Source organism: Solanum verrucosum, unplaced genomic scaffold (genome assembly GCF_900185275.1).
Source record: "Solanum verrucosum unplaced genomic scaffold, falcon-dt-bn FXZP01000049.1, whole genome shotgun sequence".
NCBI classification, from domain to species: domain Eukaryota; kingdom Viridiplantae; phylum Streptophyta; class Magnoliopsida; order Solanales; family Solanaceae; genus Solanum; species Solanum verrucosum.
This window is the reverse complement of record NW_026020221.1, coordinates 2,013,326-2,037,174: the sequence shown is the minus strand read 5'-3', so window position 1 is coordinate 2,037,174 and position 23,849 is coordinate 2,013,326. Positions and strand designations below refer to the sequence as shown.

Sequence of the window (23,849 nt, the reverse complement as noted above, 5' to 3'; positions counted from 1 at the left end):
CTACAGCAACGGGAACTAAAACCTGCCGAACAGTTACTACATTTAATTACCTTGTTTAGGCACCAAATCATGTTGCCATCAAGCAATTTGTGCAACAGCCTACAATATCATGTCTTACATTCTATCAGATACTTTGGTTACTCTAATTTGCCTTTTGATGACTTCGAACCTTTCTTCTTTTTTAGTAAAAAAATAAATAACTGTGCCACGTGATACCTACTACCTCTCCACCAGCACATATTTGAGCCAATTTGATGACTTTTGAGTCTTTTGTGCAACAGTTTTCTCTGGATGACGGTTCATCATGGTTTCAGCTCAGGATTTTACTAACTCATTAGCTCTGGCTTAGATAGTTTGTATAGTTAGCTAGAGATTTTTTTGTAAGCTCAAATGCCATATCTTGTAAATTATGCATCTTCCTGATGCTGTTATTAATACCACTTATCTTATCAAAAAACAAAAATCATGGTTTCAGCGATTCACATCGTAGATTGCGAAGCAATTCTTGAGAATTCAAGAAACGGTAGAGGAAGAAAACAATCTGGTATAAGTTTAGATGGGTGAGAATTACAAACTCAAAATTCCAGGTGTACATGCTATTATTGAATTAGCTAATCTCTAGGAATATTATGCAGTTTAATATCTACATATGTGGAATATATGTAGGGTCACCCACTTCTCTCGGGTTTCACTAGTTTGAGACAGAATAGCACTAAATAATGAGTCTCAAGGCTCATTGCATCTCGGTAAACAACTGTGTGAAGCAGCAGAAGTATGTGAGTTGTCATCTTGCCACTTTTTTCAAGTAAATATAAGAGCATATAATTGTGAAATAAACACAATGAATACAAGGAAATCAACCTTATTCAGGTTCTAAGTGAAAAATCTTAAAGACATGAACCTGGCAAGATTTTTGCATGCATTGGCTGAACCAGCTAATAGAGTGATATCTGGAGCTATCTGATTAACTTGTGTAATTGTCTTTTAAAGTTGAAGATCCTGGCGAGGTTAGCATCGGGAGCTCTTATCAGATACTAACCTTAAGGCTTAATCCTCCTCCCAGATTTCACTAATTGCACCTTGTGCCTACACAGGAGTCGAGCTCTGCCGGGGGAACCTTTTCACTTTTCCACTGTTAGAATTTGACGAACCAAAGAGGCCACAAATTGCTGGGTGTTGGCGAATATGATGTGGGCACTTGTAGAGCAGATCTTTTGCCTCAGAATGTCTACCTTCTGCAAAGAAGGACTGGAAAACATGTTGGTAGGCTGAAACAGATGGATAGTCCTTGACGCTCAACGCCTTCAAAAACTCCACTGCATCTTCCACTGTTCCTGACTTTGAAATATATTGAAGAAAGGGTTCTGGAAAAGGTGGATAATTGTGTTTCTTCATCCGACGGAGTAGATCAAGCGCTTCTTCAAATTTCCTTTCCCCTAAGAGCTTTTGAATGACAAGTTTGTATGTTGCTTGCCATGGGCGCATTTGAAACTTATTCACCAACTCGGTCAATAACTGATATGCACCAAAAACTCTTCTTTGACTCAGAAAACCATTAAGTAGTACATCCAACAGATCAGCATCTGTATCAACATTTCTCTCCATCATCTTAGCAAAACAAAACAGCGCCTTATCAACTTCACCAGCAAAACAATGCCCTTGTATCAGAACAGTCCAAGTCTTGATATCCGGAATGCATCCACATTCTTCCATCACATCTATCACCTTTGATGCCTCCTCCAGCCTCCTCACTTTGCAAAGTCCATATATTAATTGGCTGTAGGTAATATTGTCAGGTTCAAATCCTGCATCTCTCATAGCTTCTGTTATCTTCTCTGCTTCCTCAAATCGCCCCAAGTTAGTCAAACACCTATGAATGACATCATAAATAATCTTTGAGCGTGAATGCCCTGCGGCCTCAAATTTTTCCACAACTCTAAATAGCAAATCAAGATCTGAGGGATGTGACTGTGCAATGGATCTTAAAAGAATATTGCACTCACCAAGTGATGGTTTAAACTGACCATCCATCATCAGTTCATATAGTTCTACTGCATCTTTCAACATCTTAATCTTCTGAAAATGCCTTGAGATTTTTATATATGTATCAAGATCTATTTCAAACCCCAGGCCCATCATCTCTTTTACCACACCCCAGAACTCCTCAATCGACTCTTCTCGGCAAAGAACCCTAAGAATCCCATTATAAGTAACGGTGGTGTGCTGAAAATCTAAATTCCTCGCAACCCATTTGAAAAAGCTGAAAGCTTTCAGTGGATATCCTATTTCTCTAAGTTCCTTCAACACCCTAAGCACAAAATTATCCGACACCGGGAGTTTCATCTCGCCTAATTGTCTCTCCACCTCAACTCCCCATTCATGTTTTGTAATCAATTCAGACACATCTTTCGCCACATCACCCATAGCATTATCTTTAATCATCCTCCCATAAAAATGCTTCAAAGCGGTGGCATCAGTTTCCATTTTCAAATTCCGAAAAATAGAATGAATTGATTTATACGTTTCCTCGTCAATATAAAACCCATTCTCTTTCATTTCCTTAATAGTAGTCCAAAAGTCCTTCATTGAATCCCTGTTAGCATAAATTCTAAGCATTAAACTGTACATAGAAGAACTAGGTTTAAACCCCTTTTGCTTAACAACCCATTTCAAGAAATCCCCTGCCTTTCGCGGTTCTTTATCAAGTTTCTTCAACAAATACATAACAGCTTCATGGGTCACCGGAAAATCAATTTTTCCTAAATCCTTTTCTAATTGTTTCGACCAGTCGTTGGATAGTATAATGTCAACAAAAGATTCAGTTTTTGATGAAAAGAAGACATTTTGACTTGCACCGAGAATACTAGTGGAAGTGTAAATTTGCGTGAGAAGTGAAGGAGAAAGATATAAGTGTTGAGTCACCTGATGATTGGAAGAAGGGGATCGTGAAAGCTGAGTGAAAAACAGAGAATTCCTCAATCGAAGCGAACTCAGGATTCTCTTGCCGTGATTCATGGCTGCGGGGATGCAAAACCCTTGAGAAACCCTTGAAAGGGGTGGAAGTGGTATTTTTGCAAAAGAAAATCAATTATTTTTCTTTTTAATTGAAATTATTACCATTGAAGATCGAGTTTTGTTTGGTCATGTTTTTTACAAAATATATTTATGTATTTTTTCTAATATCATTTATATTTCTAATTTCTAAAAAGTAGTAAATCATGTAATTTAACTAATTTATTTGAATTGTACAATCAAATTCTGTTTTTTTTTTTTGAAAATCTTAAAATAAATAGTCACCTAATGTCATAGATTAGATTTTAGATACAAGTTACCAATCACTACTGCAATTATCTTTTTCACTTTATTTAAAAAATTTAAAATTAAAGTTGTATCTAATTATAATTTTTACAAATAATATTTGATGGTTTGAATGTCCTTTACATAAAATATGATTTAAACATAAAATTTAATTTGAATAGGATCATTTTTATATAAAAATAAGATTTAGAGTAATTTTAAAAATAATATTTATAATAAATTAAAAATAAAAATAAGATTTTGAGTGTTTTCTAAATTCTTGTATTAAAATATTTTTATGATCAAATATTAATTTTTAAATAAAATAAATTAATAAAACATTCTCATGATCAAACGAAATTACGAATCCTTCATGTTTCAGGCGTAAAATGGTAAATTCCCATAATTCTTTATCTTTAACTTTATACTTAAAGTCTCCCCTCTTCTTTAAACAGACTATTAATAGTTTTTCATGTTCGAAATTTTGTGCAGTGTCCTTCCTCTTTGACATTTTTTTAGTATTTAATGGTATTTTTTTGAGTGCATAGATGATGGCTAAATTATTTAGGAATCATGTGATAGAATTGTATAAGAATAATGTTAAATAAGGTGTATTAGTAATATTTATATTATAAATAAATTTTGATAAAGTGTATTAGAAAATAATAATTCATGCATTAACTTTGTATTATTTCATACTTAAATAATTGAATTATTCAAAGTTTAAGAGAATTATTGAGCTTTTTTCTTTCTTCCCATATTTATCCTTCATTTAATAGTTTATATGAACACTTTATATTTTCTAGAAGATTTGAGAATAATTAAAAAAAACAATAGTAGAAAATAATTTTTTACAAATCTAAAATATATTCTTTTTAGGAATATGTCATATTCAAATAATTCATTTGATATAGACTAGAAGTATATTTTTATCGACCAAATTGTTGAATTTTCACATAATTTTGATTATGATATGATTGTGGTCATTATAGAAGTTGGTGTTAAGTTTTGACATCACAATAAATTTATATGGACAGACATCGAGGAAATATAACTCTTGGTTCTTTGACTTTTATGCTTGTAATGGAATTTGTAGGCTAGCCGTCTCAATAAAATTAGTGGCTTAAAATAAAAAATTAATAAGAGGCCTTAAATATATATACATATATACTATAACAACAATTTTAATTTATCCTTGCATATAATACTTGTTTTTTGAGTCTGTTTAGATGGATTTAAATGATATTTAAGCACAAGACATTAAGTTAGAAATTTCAACTTTTGACTTTTAGCTTCTTCATATTTTGGGTTGTTTTGATTTAAAATCAAGTACTTGGCAGTATTTTTATTTCTTATTCAAACACTACAAAAGAGTTTAAGAATTCTTTTGATTTAAAAACACTTACAATAAGTTAATTCAACAAGCTATAGTATAGTGTTCTTAAAAGACATAAAGTTTTTAACTTCAGATAAGAAGATTTAGCCATTTGTTTGTAATACATTACCTAGAATATTATTGAAAAAATGATATTTATTAATATAAAAATTTAAGTTATTTAATTCAAAGTTCTAAAACATTTTATAATTAAAAAAAGATAGCTTTTCTTCCTCTCCTTTTTAATATTAATTTTGTTTTTTTTTAAAATCTTTAATAGTAAATTATGTGAAAATAAAATCATAAAAATCATTCTTAAACTTATTTGGTGCCTAAAAAAAACTTCTTTGGTGCCTCAAAATTTTGGAGGCTTAAACAAAAGTGACGATGAAATTGTTTCATATGTTACTTATGTTTGTATAGTCTTAAATAATACTACTCTAGTTTTCAATTGAAATAATACATAATCAGTCCTTTCAAATATATCAGGATATTTCATTTAGATATTTGAACTAAATCTTATTTCAGTTGGATACCTCTATTCCTACTGAAATGTTTCACTTCGATACTTTTGGTTCATAATTAAAAAAATTTTTGGTGTGTTCTCATTCTTCTATTAGATAGTTAAGTTAATTATATCAATATATCATTTTACAAAAATTATACGCATTCATCTCAATAAAGTGTAAAACCCCATACATTTTTCATTTGAGGTTGATGCATATAATTAAATGAGGTTGATGCATATAATAAATGAGATGATATATTATTTTACATGGTTAACTATCTAATAAATCAAGGGAAAAGGTTCAAAAATACCCTCAACCTATTCGAAATGGTTCAAAAATGTCCTCCTTCCACCTATTGGTTTAAAGATGCCCTTAACGTTTTCTTTAGGTTCAAAAATTCCCTTTAGCTAACAGAAATATGACATGAAATTTAACTAAACAAATGGCCGATTTTCATTGGTCAACATAATTATTTTATCAAATATAAAAAAAACTCACCCGTACCCATTTCAAACCCAACACCCAGACCCATTTCAAACCCGACACCCAAACCCATTTCAAATTAATCTAACCCAACTTTTGTCTCTCTTCTTTCTTTCTTCCCCTTCCCCTTTTCCTCATCTACCCTTTTTATTTAATTTGTGTTTTCTTTCTTCCTATTTAATGTATAAAAGATTAGTTTCTTAGTCAAGGTTAATCGTGTAATAGTTATTTAAGATTGATTGTAAATCATTTCACAATGTGGATGCGAATGAATATTGTACGTAAATTCCCACCTTGCGGCATCAGTGATTAATATTACTATGCATTTTAGTTGCTATTTGGGTTAAAATGCTGTTTTGGGGGTTTACAATCTACATTTAGCTGTTATTTTTTGGGTTTCAAGCTTTCATTTTAATTGTTGTTTGTTGGGTTGAAAGTTACTTTTTTTTAGGCTTAAAAGTTGCAATTTAACTATTTTTTTATCAAGTTAATTGATGCAACTTAGCTACTTTGGGGATGAAAGCAGTTGTTTTTTAAAGAAAGAACAAAGAAAGGAACAGAGGAAGACGAAAGGAACAGAGGTCGCATGAAGTGCCAGTTGAAAACGGGTTTGGGTGAGGTTTTTTTATTTGATAAAATAATTCTGTTGACCAATGAAAATTGGCCATTTGTTTGGTTAAATTCCATATCATATTTCTGTTAGCTAAAGGACATTTTTGAACTTAACGTTAAGGGCATTTTTAAATCAATAGGTGGAAGGAGGGTATTTTTGAACAATTTCTAATAGGTTAAGGGCATTTTTAAGCAATAACAATTTTTTTTTCTTCAAAATTTGAGTTAAAAGTGTTTAGTTAGAATACTTTATTAGGAATTAAGGTTCTCAAAATTCGAAACATAACTTAATTTGAATCTCTAAATGAAATATACCCAACAAATTTAATGGCGGACTATATATTAATCCTTTTCAATTTGAGTATGGAACTATTCTCCAGCATTTGTATCCAGAAATTTGAATCGATAATTTTGATTGGATTAGAATCGTGTTTATCCAGAAATTTTGTATTGCTAATTAATTTGCGTATTCTTACTATTCTGATAGACTATTTATTCTCGATAATACATCAATTCCTACTTGGATTTCAAGTCCTTGAAGAAATAGCGTCGAAACACTAATCATACTGAACTAGAATAACAGAAACTACCACCAGCGCTAATAGTGGGTAATTTTGTCCACCAAAACTTGACAGATAAGAAGAAATTATTAGGTAGTACTATTTTTTAAAAATTTCAGCTAAGATTTGACATGAGATCTCATTGTTCTCTCCCAGTTCATTAATCACCCGGTCACATACTTGGAAGTAGTAGAAAACATATTACTCCCTCCTTTTCCTATTTTCAGCTAGAAATAGACGACGCAAAAAAGAAGCCAAAGGTAGTTCAAGATCTACTCTATATACAAAAGAAATAATTTTAATCATGTACAAACAATGTAATTTTTCACCAAATGAGAGTCAAAAGAGGCTAGTATAAAAATTGCAATGGTGACTGGCACTGCACCTCAATAGTATAACTTGAACAAGTTCAAGTAAGAAATTCAAGAGTAAGGCCAATACTAAACAAATACATGGAACTTGGAAGCAAGGAATAATAAAAGCTACTAGCATACAAATTGCAATGGTGATAGGTTGTAATTATTGAAATTAAAAATTATTCCACTTCTACCAGTAAAACAACAATAACAAATAGGGGTAAGTAAAGATGATTCTAACAGCTCAATATAGAGTCGGTGTGACCCAAGTTGGAGGACCAACACGACTCAAGGAAAGAGCCTCGTAATGCAGCTGAATACTGCCATCTGCCAAGCTAAACACCCCCATGTCGAAGCCCCCTCCCTCTTCATAGTACAGGTATGTTTCCCAAAAATCATCGGTAAAATAGATATGATTGGACTTGATTCCTGGAAATTGAGAAGCTTGGATCGATAGAGAAGCACTATGACCAATAAAAAATGCTCTGTCCCCTAATTCCCTGGTTTCGGTGACTTTGCCATCAGGTAAATCAACCTGGAAAACTCGAAAATTTGTTGTCCCATATATACAGTCCTCTTCCTCATCTTCAAATCGGATGTAGGTCAGTGGAAACCTGTCGCCATGGCCATCATCCCTGAATCGGACACCATGTCGCACAACTACAAATAATGATCCTAGTGATTCTAAGATATATAACTGGCCTTGGCGGTCTATAGTATCGAATTGTAACTGCGCTGTGAGTTTTCTAGTGGGTTGAGGGTGAGCAATATCATAATCTAGGAGGCGGCCAGCATAATCCACGGAATAAAATATGTCACGTCAACGTGTGAACTAGGCGGACTAGGTTCATCCCAGATAATCTTGTTCCATCTCAAATCTCCTGGTCTCCAAAAACTGAGTTCACTCCAACTTCCCTCAATGACCATAAGAACATAGTCGGATGTATGAGAAGGACTAGCTGACAGAACTGCTTTCTGATAAAATGTCCATAAGTCTCCTGTCCGGTCATGCTCATAATTTTCCATGGTATTCGGATGGGGCAGTTCAATGTGAACACCAGAGAAGGGATGTAGCAGACTAATTTCACCCTCGTCTTTTCCGACTGTGATAAGCCAACCCATAGATTCCATACAACGTTTTCCGCTAGCCTTTGGAATCTTCTTCTTCAAAATCATGCCATTATAGAGGCTGAAGAATTTTCGACATGAGCAAGTGCCATCACCATCACCATTATCATTCTCTTCTTCAGCTAGCATCAACCATGGAGTTCTAGGAAGGTCACTGTTAAAATTGTCCTTGGTGGTTGCAGAGTGCCAAGATTTGCAGACGGTGCCAAAATTAAAGTAGTCTTCAATCAGATTCAAACGTCTAGCTATGAGAAACAGCAGATCTTGTTGAAGATCCGACCAATCCGCAGACATCTCGTTGGACAACGGAGAAGGGATGTAGCAGATCGGAAAATATATCTCAAGTTGAGGTTGCAGACGCCCAACCCTCCTACATGTGTATGTATATATGTCCTTATGTCTTAGGAGATCCCTAGAATAGGCGGACAGCGGACAGAGTCCAAGTACATTAGGAATCCGAATCCGAATTGACAACAATTATCCCTTATATTTTGGTAATAATAATAATCCTTAAACTACTATTTCTGAGCAAATTTTATACTTTATTCTTACAAAAAGTTTCACTTTTAACGTTTACAAGTCCATGCGAGCAGCGGTCCAATCAGTAGACATCTCGTCGGACACCGGAGAAGGATGTAGCAGTAGCAGATCAGAAAATCTATCTAAGTTGTATGGTTGTATATATTGCTTAGCAAATCCCTAGAGACGTCGGACAGAAACCCAAGTACATTTGGAATCGGAAACTGACAATAATTGTCCCTTATATTTTGTTGAAAGTTCATAATAATCCTTAAACTATCATTTTCTGAGCAATTCTATCCTTTTAAGTTTACAAAGAGTTTTCACTTTAATCCTCCTCAATCCTCATAGTCACAATGTTTACCGAAATCTAATTCTTAAATTTAAAACTTGAAAAATATATTATTTTTTTCATGTTAATTATGTTTCAGATGTCTTAAATAATAGGGAAATTGTATATAATAGTAAACTATTAATTTAAATTAAATGCTATAAATATAGTTTGATTTAATTGTACCTCATAACAAACTATTGTTATTTCACCTCTCTCCTGGTGAATCTCGCTCGCTACTCTCGTTCTCTCCCTCGCCTCTCTCGTTTTTTATACAAACGCAAGTGTATAAAGTGCGTTTGTGTTTGTATAAAGCGAGAGAAAATTGTATATATACATATATTTTCGTTCCCTCTCTCCCCTCTCCCAGATCTCGCTCTCTCACTCTCTTCTCTCACTTTATACAAAAAACACAAATTGTATAAAATGTGTTTGTGTTTTTATAAAGCGAGAGAAAATTGTATATATACATATATTTTCGTTCCCCTCTCCCAGATCTCGCTCGTCACTCTCCTAGATCTCGCTCTCTCACTCGCCTCTCTCACTTTATACAAAAACGCAAATGTATAAAATGCGTGAAAATTATATATATACATATATTTTCGTTCCCCTCTCTCCCCTAATCCCAAATCTCGCTCGCTCACTCGCCTCTCTCACTTTATATAATTGATCTTGGAAAAACTACAGAATATGGCAAACATACCTATATATTCAAGAAAAATAGCTACATTTTATTTTTTTTCATAATATATGGATATAACTATACAATAAATAGCAAAGTTAATTATATACAAATAAATAAGTTTTAATATACATTAATATAAATAAATACAAAATAGGTTAGTTATTATTGAATGCCTAATTAATTATTGCAGGCACGTTTTACTGATCTTTTCCCAATATGTAATCATCAACTTTTTCTCTTTCATGCCTAATTAATTTGGCTTAAAGTATTTTAATTAATGAATAAGTGAGTTTCTTTCTGGGCAATTAAGAATCGTTGATAGGCTTCATTTTTGTATGCATATTCTTTATATGTTATTTAACTATATTTATGTATGCATATTTGTGGTATGTTATTTAACTGTATCTATGTATATTAGTATTTAACTATATTTTTGTATGAATATTCGTTGTATCTTAGTTAACTATATTTATGTATATTAATATTTAACTATATTTTTGTATGCATATTCGTTGTATCTTATTTAACTATATTTATGTATATTAGTATTGCTAAATAGTAATTGCTCACACAGTTTCGTCTTCTTTAGCCATTTTTATCAAGGAATATCAGTAACATAACTTTGTTCGAGATGAATTTATAATAGGATTTATTGTGGCTCCTAAAATACACACATTGGTTATAACATGTTCATGTTTAAAGTTAAATCCAATAAAAAATAGTTGCAAGCATGTACATGCCAATGCAGTTACGTGGAAAGTTGGAGCAGGTGGATCTCAGGTTTGGAAGAAAATGTTACAAGCAAGAGACTTTATTGAGCATCAAATTCTTTGGCAGGTTAAAGGGGGATCAACATTGGTGTGGCACGATAATTGGACTGGCTTAGGAGATTTGTATACCCTTACAGGAGATAATGTGGAATGGGATGATACATATACAAGTGTTAATGAGTTAACAAAGTATGAGGAGTGGAATTTAACTGTGTTAGAGGATATCTTTCCACATGAACTAGTCGAACACATCCTACAACATATTAGACCTCCTAGTAATAGGGGGGAAATAGACATACCGTGCTGGATGCTTGACGCAAAAGGAGCTTTCTTAGTTAAAACGGCTTGGCAATACATCAGACACAAGGATGGAGACAATAGAATTTACAAGTGGATTTGGACGAAATGAGTCCCTTTCAAAATGGTTTTTCTAATGTGGAGATTGTGGAAATTCAAAATACCTGTCGATGATAGAGTAAGGAGATGGGGAGTGCAAGGTCCTTCCAAGTGTTGGTGTTGTGATAGGCCTAACCAGGAAACACTAGCTCATGTGTTCCTGAAATCATATATAGCTAACAGGACTTGGTCCTACTTTTGTTCTTTTGCAGGCTTAAATACGGCAGGCCTTAATTTGAGAGAGGTGATTATGCTCTGGTGGGGTGCAGACATCAAGAAAGACATGAAACCATACTACAGAGCTATACCTTGCTTTGTAATATGGGAATTATGGAGAAGAAGAAACAAGATGAAACATGACGGGAAGAAAACATCACTGCCTAGGGTCATACACAATGTAACTAGGAACATCTTTATGTTGATTCAACTAAGGAAACCAAGTATGGGATGCCTATCTCTCTGGCCAGAAATGTTGAAAGAATTGGATGCTTATAGGACCAAGATGAAGGTAACAAAAGTCATATGGGAATTTCCACCGGCTGGTTGGGTCAAGTACAATACAGATGGAGCTTCACGAGGGAATCCAGGTTAAAGCTTATACGCTTTTTGCCTAAGAGATGACAAAGGAGATATTATGTATGCAGAAGGGAATATGATCGAAACTACTACAAATACAGTGGCAGAGGCAAAGGCAATACTAGAGGCATGTAAACATTGCAATCAATCAAATCATACCAGAATTATTATCCAGACAGATTCAATGTTATTATGTAAGGTACTAGAAGGAAAGTGGACAACTCCTTGGATAATTACAGATATGGTGGCTGAGATAAGGACATACCTGCAAAACAAGCAACATATTTTCCAGCATATACTAAGGGAAGGAAACCAACTAGCAGATTATCTGGCTAATATAGCCATTGATGAAGACAATTGCATTTTGACAAATTATAAAAGCATGGAGCCAGAAGGAAAAAGGATTATAATCAATGATAAATTAAAATGCCCCTATTTAAGAGTATCACTAGTGAAGGGATAATAGGGCTGAAGAGGATACATAATAAGTTGTTTCACATAATTAAAGGTTGTGAAATACTAATTAGTCTAAATATTACAGCCTGCAAAGAGCTGGAAGTCTGGTGGAGAATCTTAAACCTGGAAGGAGCTAGCATCAAACAAAGAAGGAGGAGGAGTAGAACTGCAATAGGTATTGACACCACCTGTAAAAACAACAAAAAAGCACAGCACATGCAACCTTAGGATGAAGGAGATCAGAATAGGAAAGTCATGAACAAGAAAAAAACAAGCAAGAATAGAAAATTACTCTTGTTAACTGATACACAAACGAGAAGGAACAATAGTGATATTTGGTTGAGGATCCAAAAAAGGAGTAGACAGAGACAAGGTGTGAGCTATGATGCAACATTTCGTAAGTGTGGAGGGTCTCAAGGAAATGGAATGGCAGATCTGAAATTGGAAACCCTAGACTATAGTCTATAATGTGACAAGGAATTGCCTTGTCTGAAGGGGGCTTCTTTGCTCTTATTTTATATGTATTTGATTGATTTGGGTAATAGGCCCAAATGAGTTTGTATTTATCTTTCCCAATTAATAAAAGCCCCCATGATTCAAAAAAAAAAGAAAGTATATTTACTCATAAGGTATATCCTAAATATATGGGTATGTATTCCTGAGTATTTTTAGTTAAATGTATTTTAGTTTTTACCTTCATTGATTTTTTAATTAACATTTTTTCTAAGTTTTATTCAATCATTATTATGACATATCAATACCACATCTTTTGAGACAACAAGAGAATGGAGTATTTAAACTGATAAGAATATGATCGGGTATGTCTTTAAATAAGTAATTATTAGTTCTAATGTTAATAATGGAAAGTTGCTCATCGTATGGACATAAATAAGGATAGTGGGTTATATTTAGAGTCAATTCCTCATTTAGTTTATTGTAGTTAAAGATGTATTAGTGTATAAATAGAAAAATAAAAAATGTATACAAAAATACAGCGAAAAAAAGATATAAAATGTAGTCATTTATTGTAAATAACATACTTATAGCTATTGAACTTCAATAACCCTATAAATATAGTCATTTTTGTAAGTTGCTCATTGATCTTTTTGTGTATGTATACCAAAACAGATTATACAACTGTTTTCTTTTGTATATGTATAGCGAAATATACATATTTATGTTTGCTATGAAGCGCAATTATGCAAACTTTGCTATAACATACAAATATGAATTTTGTGTTTGCTATGAAGCGCAATTATGCAAACTTTGCTATAACATACAAATATGAATTTTGTGTTTGCTATATGTGAAAGTTGCTCTAAATAATACTACTCTAGTTTCCAATTGAAATAATACATGACTGCCCTCAAATTTATCAGGATATTTTATTTAGATATTTGAACTAAATCTTATTTCAGTTGGATACCTCTATTCCTACTAAAGTGTTCCACTTAGATACTTTTGGTTCATAATTAAAAAAAATTTTGGTGTGTTCTCATTCTACTATTAGATAGTTAAGTTAATCATATAAATTATATCATTTAAAAAAAAATATACGCATTCATTTCAATAAACTGTAAAATCCCACACAGTTTTTCATTTGAGGTTGATGCATATAATTAAAGGAGATGATATATTTAATGTGGTTGACTTTACTATCGAATAAATGATTGAAAACACACAACAAAAGTTTTTAAAAATAAAAATAAAATTTGAGTTAAAAATATCTAGTTGAAACATTTTATTAGGAGTTCAGGTTTTTTCAAAGGGGAACTTTCACATATAGCCACTCAAAAATAGCCTAATTATTCTCCATAGCTATAGTTTGATAATTACAATTCGTAGCTACATGTTATAGGGAAGAGAGAGGCGAGCGAGAGAGGGCAAAAAGTTGGAGAGAGGTGAATTGTATATGTATATCGGTTAGATAATTGTATATTATACAAATGTATTTGTATATATGGCAAGCGAGATTAGGAGAGGGAGGAGCGAGGCGAGCGAGATTGGGAGAGGGAGGAGAGAGGTGAGCGAGAGCGGGCAGATAGGTGAATTATATATATATATATATATATATATATATATATATATATATATATATATATATAGGTTAAATAATTGTATATTATACATATGCATTTGTATATATGGTAGTGAGATTGGGAGAGAGAGGAGAGATGCGAGCGAGATTGGGAGAGAAGCGAGCGGGAGAGGTCAGAAAGTGGGAGAGAGGTGAATTGTATATGTATATCGGTTAGATTATTGTATATTATACATATGTATTTGTATATTCTGGCGAATTATACATATACAAACGTGGTCAGCCCATGTAATTAATGTATAATGTTAGTCGCGAGTGGTAATTATAACAAACTATAGCTATGATGAGCAATTAAGTAGTATAACTTTGCTTAACCGCGTAATTTTCCCTTTTTCAAAAGCACAATTTTTTGAAAAATGTTGTAAAACTTAAGAACAATATAAAGATGAAGACAAGAAGAATATAAGACAAGAGAAACAATATAATATAACTTTCTTTCTTTCATGTATTCACTAAGTGTATACAATATGAACCCTTATGCCACTATTTATAGTGTAACATAGAGGCATACAAAAGGTTAATCATAAACATGAATATAATGAGGGAGGTTATGAAAGTGAAAGATTACAAGAATAATGGTTATAAAGGTGGAGGTTATGGAGATTATGGTTATCTTCATAATGGAGGAAAATAATGGAGATAATGGGTGAGAGTAACTTCTTGGTGTAGTGATATCCACACTATAATATTTTATAACACTCCCCCTTGGATGTCCATAAATAATATGCTTCATTAAAACCGTCCTAGGAAAAAACTCTGTGGGAAAAAATCCTAGTGAAAGAAAAAGAGTACACATATCTTTTAATACGCTTTGAATGTTGCCTCGTTAATAACCTTACCAGGAAAACCCAATTGGGATAAAACCATGGTTAAGGAAAAGAGTACAAAACGTATTTTTCTCCCCCTGATAAAAGCTTTACTTGATATCTCGGAGATGATGCATTCCAATCTTATATCACAACTACTCAAATATTGATGTTGACAATCCTTATTGAATAAGTTTACAAGATTATCACTTGAATGGGTCTTTGAACGTCTATCTCACCATTATGTTGAAGATCATGTGTGAAAAAGACTTTTGGTGAAATATGCTTTGTTCGATCTCCTTTGATTGTATCCTCCATTCAATTGAGTTATATATTATTTTCGTATATGGTGGTTGGAATATCCTTTGCCAAAGGAAAATCACATATTTTCTGAATATGATAGATCGTGATTCCAACCAAACACACTCCCGACTTACTTCATAGATCAATATTATTTCTAGCATGATTTGAAGAAATGGTTACCAATGTTTGATTCTTTGAATGCCAATATATTATTGTGCTTCCATATGTAAACAAATAGCTCATTTGCGATTGAGCTTTATGTAGATCAAATAAATATTTTGCATCTACATAATCAAATCATTTCTGACTCAGAGATTGATCATTTCAATTTTATTGAAGTTCGTCTTTTCTTCTCATAGAAAATCACACATCTTTTATGTGTTGAGTCACTTGTTTTGTTAGTTTCTTGGCATAACTTGAATGATAATATGACAATTCTCTCTCTCATATATATATATATATATATATATATATATATATATATATATATATATATATATATCAAATAGTCTTCTAGCATTTGCATAACCAGTAATCTGTAAGTGCATTAATTGCACTTATACATGACATTTTAATTCATTTTCATGAAATCAAAAAGATTTTTTCTCTGTGTTAAGCAGTCTCAAAACCACAAGGTACCCAATGTAATTGCTTTAAGACCTTTTAAATCCTTCAAGGATTTTCATATAGCTTTCATCATTTGGTTAGACATAATAATCATTCATTATGCATATTTAAGTATTTCATCTATTGACATACTGAAACATGTCTCATTGCATCCACCACTGGAGAATATATCTCTATTTAATAATGTCAGGATTTTTGCAAAAATTCTTTATGCCCCGAGGCAGAAATCACACTTTATATCTTACGGTTATACTTTCGCACAATGATTGATTTGTACCACACTGACATTATATTTTGATCCATGAACTATAAGATCAAAAACATCACTTTTCTAAGTGAAACAAATATACTTGAATAGTGTCAATCATTTATCTGTCCACACTATATGAAAAATTTGAATTTAAGATCCTCGTAACCATTTATAGCATTGAGTGCTACTTCATATCAAAGGTACCGTCGGTAGTCATTTTGATTCTATTCCAGTACGACATAACTTATTGAGATCTCTTCATTTTTCTTCATTTTCAGGTACCGAACTTTTGTCAAGGTTTTATGAAGTGTTATTTCATAGTGCTCTTTCAAAGCACTTACCTCATTATCATGCCCATTTTGATAATTTGCTCATCTCCTTCCTCAAGGAGTTTTACGTTTGGAATCGATTGGTCTATCACGCTTTTGGCGTACCATAGACTCTGTCCTTCAAGGACTATTTATTACAGCATTTGCAGCTTAATCAAAATATTGGGTCAGCAAATACATCTAGCAAATTATTTGCAACATTTTGCAAATGAATTATGTCTTGAACTTCAAGTTCACATTTTTTTAACGAGGATCTAGATAATTCACCCCACACATAATTTCCAGCTGCTAAAGATATCTCCCCCTAATGTTAGGAAATCTAACATTTACCCCACTCTCATTTGAGATCCATCTTTGTGCGTGGTGGAACAATAAAATCATATGTGCACACACCAAATTTTTAGATGGAAATTATTTGGTCTCTGACCCTGAATCAATTGTGATGGAAGAACCTAGTTGGCTTGATGCATATATGTTAAATAATCTCATCTCATACCAAATTTTATTTGAGAGATTTGTTCTCATAATCAATGGTCTAACTATAATTGAAGGCAAATAATTTCTGCTGAACCAACCAGTATTATCAACATAATTTATAGTTTGGAACTGTGCTCTTAATTACACACTTTGAGGAAACAACCTTACAAAAACCAATTTGTAAGTTGATACAATGCACATGTGACCATACCATAGATGCATCTATTAAATCATAATAGTAAGCGGTCCACATGGCAAGTGAACGAGCCCATATTCACCTTTTTATATGTTCCAAATAATTTCACGGGATACAATCCCAACCTTAAATGGTACAATGATCATTTTATAATGAGAACAAGCAACACATGAGAATTCTTGAAGAATTTTTTATTTCTTCAACATATAACCACATGAATTCTCAATCCTTTTGCATCTCATTTGAACCGAACGGTCAACCGGTTATGCCAACTGATATTTATTCTAGTAAACTTCTAGTTTACTTTTGCATGCGATTCCATCATCATGCCTATATTTTATACAACAAACAAGAGAAAGGCGGGTAACCTTTTTATAAATATTCATAACGCGCTTTGATTGTATAATTAGATATTTAATCTTTCAATAATTTACAGTTCAACATAATAATGTTTTTCAATTCCTTTGAAATTTAAAAAGTTTCTTTTGAGACTTACTACAACCCAATATTATGAACTATTTTCATTCTCCGGATAGTACAAATTAGCCTTTTCGAAACTCTTAATTAATTTTGTGTACCACACAAATTCACAACACCATTCTTATGGTGACCATCTCCTTCAAGGAGAAAATTATTATTATTATTATTATCATAATGCACTAAGACTTAAACTCGATGTCTTACCACTTGGTGCGATGAAACTTGAATTCATCGTCTTACCCTCAATCATTGTCTAATAAACCAAATGTGTTACCAAAAAAATAAAATATCGAAAACCCATAAATATAATCTAAATTTGACTTAAAACATAAGAAAAAATTAACAAAATCAATTAATTAGAACAACATGTTGGAAATCATATAAAAGTCCCAAGTTAAAACAAATTAAAACCTTTTAACATTCCTTTTCAATATTTTTACGAAGATTAACATAATTTACTAACCATTTTAAAATAACACAAAACAAACTTTGTTAGTACAAATAATATATTAATAACTCAACAAGTAAATATTTAGATAAAGAAAAATAAAGAGGTGCAAAAGTAACTAACAATAATAATAATCCAATCAATATGTATATGCCACATAACTCAATAACTTATCTTTAATAAAACAAGATCATAAAGAACAATTTATTTACCAAATTATTAACTTACAAAACTAACTTTACTTTTTAAATATATAAGTGATCAAATTAAAAGTTTGCTCAAAGTAAAAGCAACTTGTTGGACTCATATGATTTTGAGATGGTAAGAAAACTAATGATGCATAATCAAAAGTAACATATAAAATAGATTATATAGTAATTTACCTTGTTTCCGAGAGAAAAATAAACACAAATATTTTTTTTACTTTCTTTATATTTACTTTGCTTCAATCCTTCAATAGTAGAACAATCGTGTTGATAACGTGTTGTAAAACTTAAGAACAAAAGAACAAGATAAAGATGAAGACAAGAAGAATATAAGACACGAGGAACAATATAATCTAACTTTCTTTCTTTCATGTATTCACCAAATCTTCAAGTGTATACAATATGAACCCTTATGCCTCTATTTATAGTGTAACATAGAGGCATACAAAAGGTTAGTCATAAACATGACATTAACATGAATATAATGGGGAGGTTATGGAAGTGAAAGGTTACAAGAATAATGGTTATAAAGGTGGAGGTTATGGAGGTTATGGTTATCTTCATAATGGAGGAAAGTAATGGAGTAACTTCTTGATGTAGTGGACATCCACAATATATTATTTTATAACAAATATGAATTCTAATACAATAAAATTCAATGTAACATTTGCACTAATTTTTACTTTACATTATTTTATTTATTTTATTTTACTTGTGCACTAATTTTTGTACCTTTCTGCAATAGTTAAGTACATGGATTTTATAAACATTTGAGATTACATATAAAAAGGAAAAAGTACAAACATATTATTTTAAAAAGATAAATGATTATCAAACAACGAAAAATACATAACTATAATTTTTTATCAAGACTTACTCTTTTACAGTTCTAGTTGTGAAAATATTTTGCGGGATTTAACATGCTTATCCTCAAAAAAATTAATTATAAATATAAATTGGGATTACCTTGATTATATTTATATCCTAAAGATAGAAGAAATGAAGAATATAAAAATATAGTAATCAATTATGAAATTATATTTAAGAACTCAAAAAGATGGAGATATATGAAAAATAAAAATTCACTTACAACTTCATATTGGAGAATATTCATCTTGTAACTATGATAATTTACATGTTTTTCAACAAAGATTAATATGCATGAAATTTTAAAGATACAAATAAATGAATTAGTAAGAATTCTTACAATTACAAATTGGTAATGAAAATTTTACAAATGATGTAGACTAACCTAATGTAGAATGAAAGATGAGCACAAATTTGGATGAAAGAAGGAAATATAAATAATGTTGTGTGAGTGTCTTATCTTACAAATTAAAATTGAAGGTTATTAGACTCTTCATTACCCACATTTAAGATCTTGCATTAAGTCGAGGTACATGAATATATGATTCTATTAAGTCGAGGTACATGAATATATGATTGCATTAAGATCTTGGTTGATGCATGAATTTAAATAAAACTATTACTTAATATTTAATTAAATAAATAGATATTAATATTTAATTTATTTTAGGGGTAAGATAAGGACAAAATTGTAATCCAGCTTTGAGGTTAAGAGCTTCCCACTTATAAGTTATATAATAAAATAATAATAATAATAATAATAATAATAATATTAATAATAATAATAAATGAGATGAGATATATAATTTCATTTTTTCTCTTTTTCCTAGCTTTTCAATAAAGTAATAAAGGCGACCAAACTTTTAAGAAATAGTGGAAATAAAGAAATAACGACAAAAACTATAGTAATCAAACTCAAAAAATAATCAACTACAAGAGTACTAATGTTGCGACTAATAGTACTATTGTTTCTCTACCTATTGTTTTTCTATTTTCTGGATTGGAAATAGACAACTATGGTATAAATTAAATAAATTAACTTTGTACTATAATATAATTTTTTTTAATAAGGAATTACGATCCTTCTATCTCCGCCTCATTTGACAGATCTAGTTAAACAAGTATAAATTTAGTTGAGCTTAGTATATTCCTAACACGGATAAAGAAGATATAAATATGAAAATTCACTAGATATTTAATAAATATAAAATTTTAAACTCAACTATTTAGATCCACCTCCATCATCACAATCTTTAGTGGTGCATAAATGTTATTAATAATACCTTATTTTTAATGTTGTAATTTATTATTTGTATCGGCAGTAAAATTATTCAGTCATACTCAGAACAACTATCAGAGTTAGACCACAATAAGAAGGGTGATTTTAGAGTGTATAGGTGTTGAAAAGTACATGGGTGAGCATATGAATTCGACCAATTACCTTCTTCGAGTGATGAAGTATAAAAGACCACAAAGCAGTGAGACTAAACTAGGACTAAATGCTCACACAGACAAGAACATTGTTACCATATTATATCAAAATCAGGTGAGTGGTGTTGAAGTTTTGACGAAAAATGGACATTGGATTAATGTTGATTCTACACCAGACACTTTCATTGTCATGATCGGAGATTTTCTATATGTAAACTCTTCCAACTCATCAAAGATTTAAGATTTGACTATTCTTTGTCTCGATTTATTTAATAGTGTTTGATCACATACGAAATTTGAGAAAAATAATATTTTTTGTATAATCTAAAATAGTCATAGACATTTCTCATTTATGAGACTTTATATCATTTATTAAAAGATAAAATGAGAAGTTTAACATGAAATTGTTTCTAAATAAAGAAATATGAACATTCTTTTTGAATCATATTACAAAAGAAAATAATGTCATATAAATTGCACATACATATCGAGTATATATCTATTTATCTATAAAACATATTTTTTGACTTACATACAAACTATAATTTTTTCGTAAAAAATTTCAACTAATCACTTCCATTGATATAACTCCACCACCAAGCTGTAATTATTTTTCATATGTATCAACTTATTTTAACGAGTTGTGGCTTAGCTTTGTAACTAATCTCATGTTTCAGGTCATTAAGTACACATTGGGAATACTTACCAATTACCACTATACTACAATGACTTATTGTTGCTTTCTTAATTATGTGTTAAATATAATAAATTTGACAACTTTCTTTCTCTTCAAGTGTAATGATAATTTATTTGTGATATTAAAAATGACACACTTATATTTTATTTTTCCATCTATTACGAGTGGTTGGAATGAAGCAATTGTGTACTAATTTTTTTTTTTAGGTTTCCACCTAATAATGTTCAATATTATTTTTACGATCTGATTAATCTAAATTTGTAATAAGTTTTTTTTTTCTTATCCTCTTATTTTAGAGAAAATAAAATGGGTCGAATCTGGATCGGTTCACATGAGCGATTCATGACCCGTAAAATTTGACCAGAAGAGTTTGAAAGGTAGCTATTTTAAGTAATTCGTTAGTAATTTGAATCTAGTCTTGATCCAATGTCAAATACACTAGTCGTCAATAGATTATGTACATTTAAATATTGAAAAACAATCAAATTTAATTATTCAATGCTAAGATCTAAAAATAATATCTAGATTATTCAGATGTACATTCAGATTCTGACGTGTCAATGTTAATGCAAATAAGGACTTATATTCCAACCATTTTATCGTTATATTATTTGCTTGATCACGAGTCACTTTATTTTTAATTTAGAATAGTTGCAAGGTACAGTCGCCTTGCATACATACAAAAGTTGATTTTCTTTACAACACACTCAGATCTATCATTTATTTTTTGTCAATGGCTATCAACAACTCATCAGAGAATAGTCTTCAGCTCAATGAAGTAATTGTAGCCATGGTTCCATGGCCTGAACATGGCCATCTCAACCCATTATTTCTCCTTTCTCGCTTCATTGCTTCACACAACATTCCTGTACACTTCCTCTGCCTAACTGCCCGAAACCACGATTTGAAGAAACGCCTTCAAGGTGTTCGACGAAATGCCACGGATGAAAATTTGCATTTCTGTGACCTCTCAGTACCTAAAACTGAGGCAGAAAGTGATAAAGATTTGTTGTTGGAAAATCTAGGGAAGTCTATTTGTGAAAAATGTCATTTACTCTCGAAAAATACTAAAAGATTGGTCATCATTCATGATTGTTTGATGATAACTTATATTAGGGATTTGCATTCAATACCCAACATTAACTGTTATTCTTTCCACTCCATTTCATCCTTCGTTAGGTATTCGACTTTCAGACAAGTTCTTCATACAGTTGATGAAGATCAAGACAAGTTGATTCAGGAACTAGGCGATGAGTTTCCAACGGTGGAGAGCACTTTTGGGCCACATCTGGAGGAGTATATACAAGAAGAACGTGAATGGAAGCTAAATTCAGGAGTTGTCATGAACTCCTTCAGAGAATTGGAAGGCAAGTATCTTGATTCACTTGCCATTCATGCAGAAGATAATACGCCAGTGTGGTGTCTTGGTCCATTTCACATGCTGCTCGAATCATCAGTTGATTTGTTGAATAGGAGTGCTCAACATGTGTCCCTGGAATTTCTCGACAAGCAAGATGCTAACTCTGTAATATTCGTGTCATTTGGGACAACCACTACATTGTCACAAGAGCAAGTCAATGAGTTCGCGCTTGGTTTAGAACAGAGCAGCCATAAATTTATATGGGTAGTAAGAGATGCAGATGATGAAAGGTTGGACACGGAGAATAATTCCGAGGGGAAAGATGGGAAGGTTGTATTGCCAGAAGGATTTGAAGAAAGAGTGGAAGGAAGAGGAATGGTGGTGAGAAATTGGGCGCCTCAATTGGAAATCTTGGGACATCCGTCAACAGGTGGGTTTATGAGTCACTGTGGATGGAATTCTTGTATGGAAAGTATTAGCATGGGAGTTCCCATAGCATCTTGGCCTATCCATGTTGACCAGCCTTATAACACGGTGTTCATAACGAACGTGTTGAAGATTGGAATCTCTGTGTGGAAATGGAGTCGCAGAGAGGAAATAGTACCAGCTGCAGCAATTGAGAAAGCTGTCAAGACGTTGATGGGTACACCAGAAGGAGAAGAGATGAGGCAGAGAGCGGTGGAGTTGAGTAATAAGATCAAGAACTCTGTTAGCCATGGAGGACTTGCACGCAAGGAGATGGAATCTTTCATATCTAATATTACCGATAACTAAATTCCATTGCGAATCTCAAAATGTTATGTTGTATTTGGCTTTGTTAAATTTCTCATATTCGATTATGTAAACTTTGGGAATAAGATCTTTGTTTAATCTTCAGATTTTTGTAATGCATAAATATTATATATACATAATGTTTATGAATGTATATAATTTATATACATTGATACATGTATACCTTCACAATTTTTGGATGCACACATGCTGTTGATATGTTATAGTGTATATACTCTGACCAAAAAAACGAAGAAGTTATCGTGTATATACAATGTATCAGGATATATATATATATATTTTATCCATTTTTCTTTGGAATATTTGTGGTGCATTTTTTAGCCCAAAAGGCATAACTAACCACTCATAATGTCCATTAGGAGTACTAAAAGCAGTTAACTGTACTGAGTTTTCTGCCAATTTTATTTGCCAAAATTCACTTTTACAGTC

At 31.7% G+C, this 23,849-nt stretch overlaps 3 protein-coding genes across 3 annotated transcripts; 1 reads left to right on the top strand and 2 right to left on the bottom strand.

Annotated features, from left to right (window-relative positions):
• Positions 1-790: 790 nt before the first annotated feature.
• Positions 791-3,056, bottom strand: LOC125831590 (pentatricopeptide repeat-containing protein At3g48250, chloroplastic). The gene has a single exon (XM_049510758.1). It carries the CDS (start codon positions 3,013-3,015, stop codon positions 1,087-1,089), a length of 1,929 nt encoding a protein of 642 aa, XP_049366715.1. The 5' UTR covers positions 3,016-3,056; the 3' UTR covers positions 791-1,086.
• Positions 3,057-7,436: 4,380 nt separating this feature from the next.
• On the bottom strand, positions 7,437-8,932 carry LOC125831081 (uncharacterized protein At1g65760-like). The gene is given in 3 exon segments (XM_049510272.1): positions 7,437-8,011; positions 8,014-8,732; positions 8,898-8,932. Coding segments are annotated over 3 exon segments (1,329 nt in total).
• A 13,051-nt stretch (positions 8,933-21,983) lies between these two features.
• On the top strand, positions 21,984-23,504 carry LOC125831608 (zeatin O-glucosyltransferase-like). Its single transcript, XM_049510776.1, has one exon. The coding sequence runs from the start codon at positions 22,002-22,004 to the stop codon at positions 23,400-23,402; it is 1,401 nt and encodes a 466-aa protein (XP_049366733.1). The 5' UTR covers positions 21,984-22,001; the 3' UTR covers positions 23,403-23,504.
• The last annotated feature ends 345 nt before the right edge of the window (positions 23,505-23,849 follow it).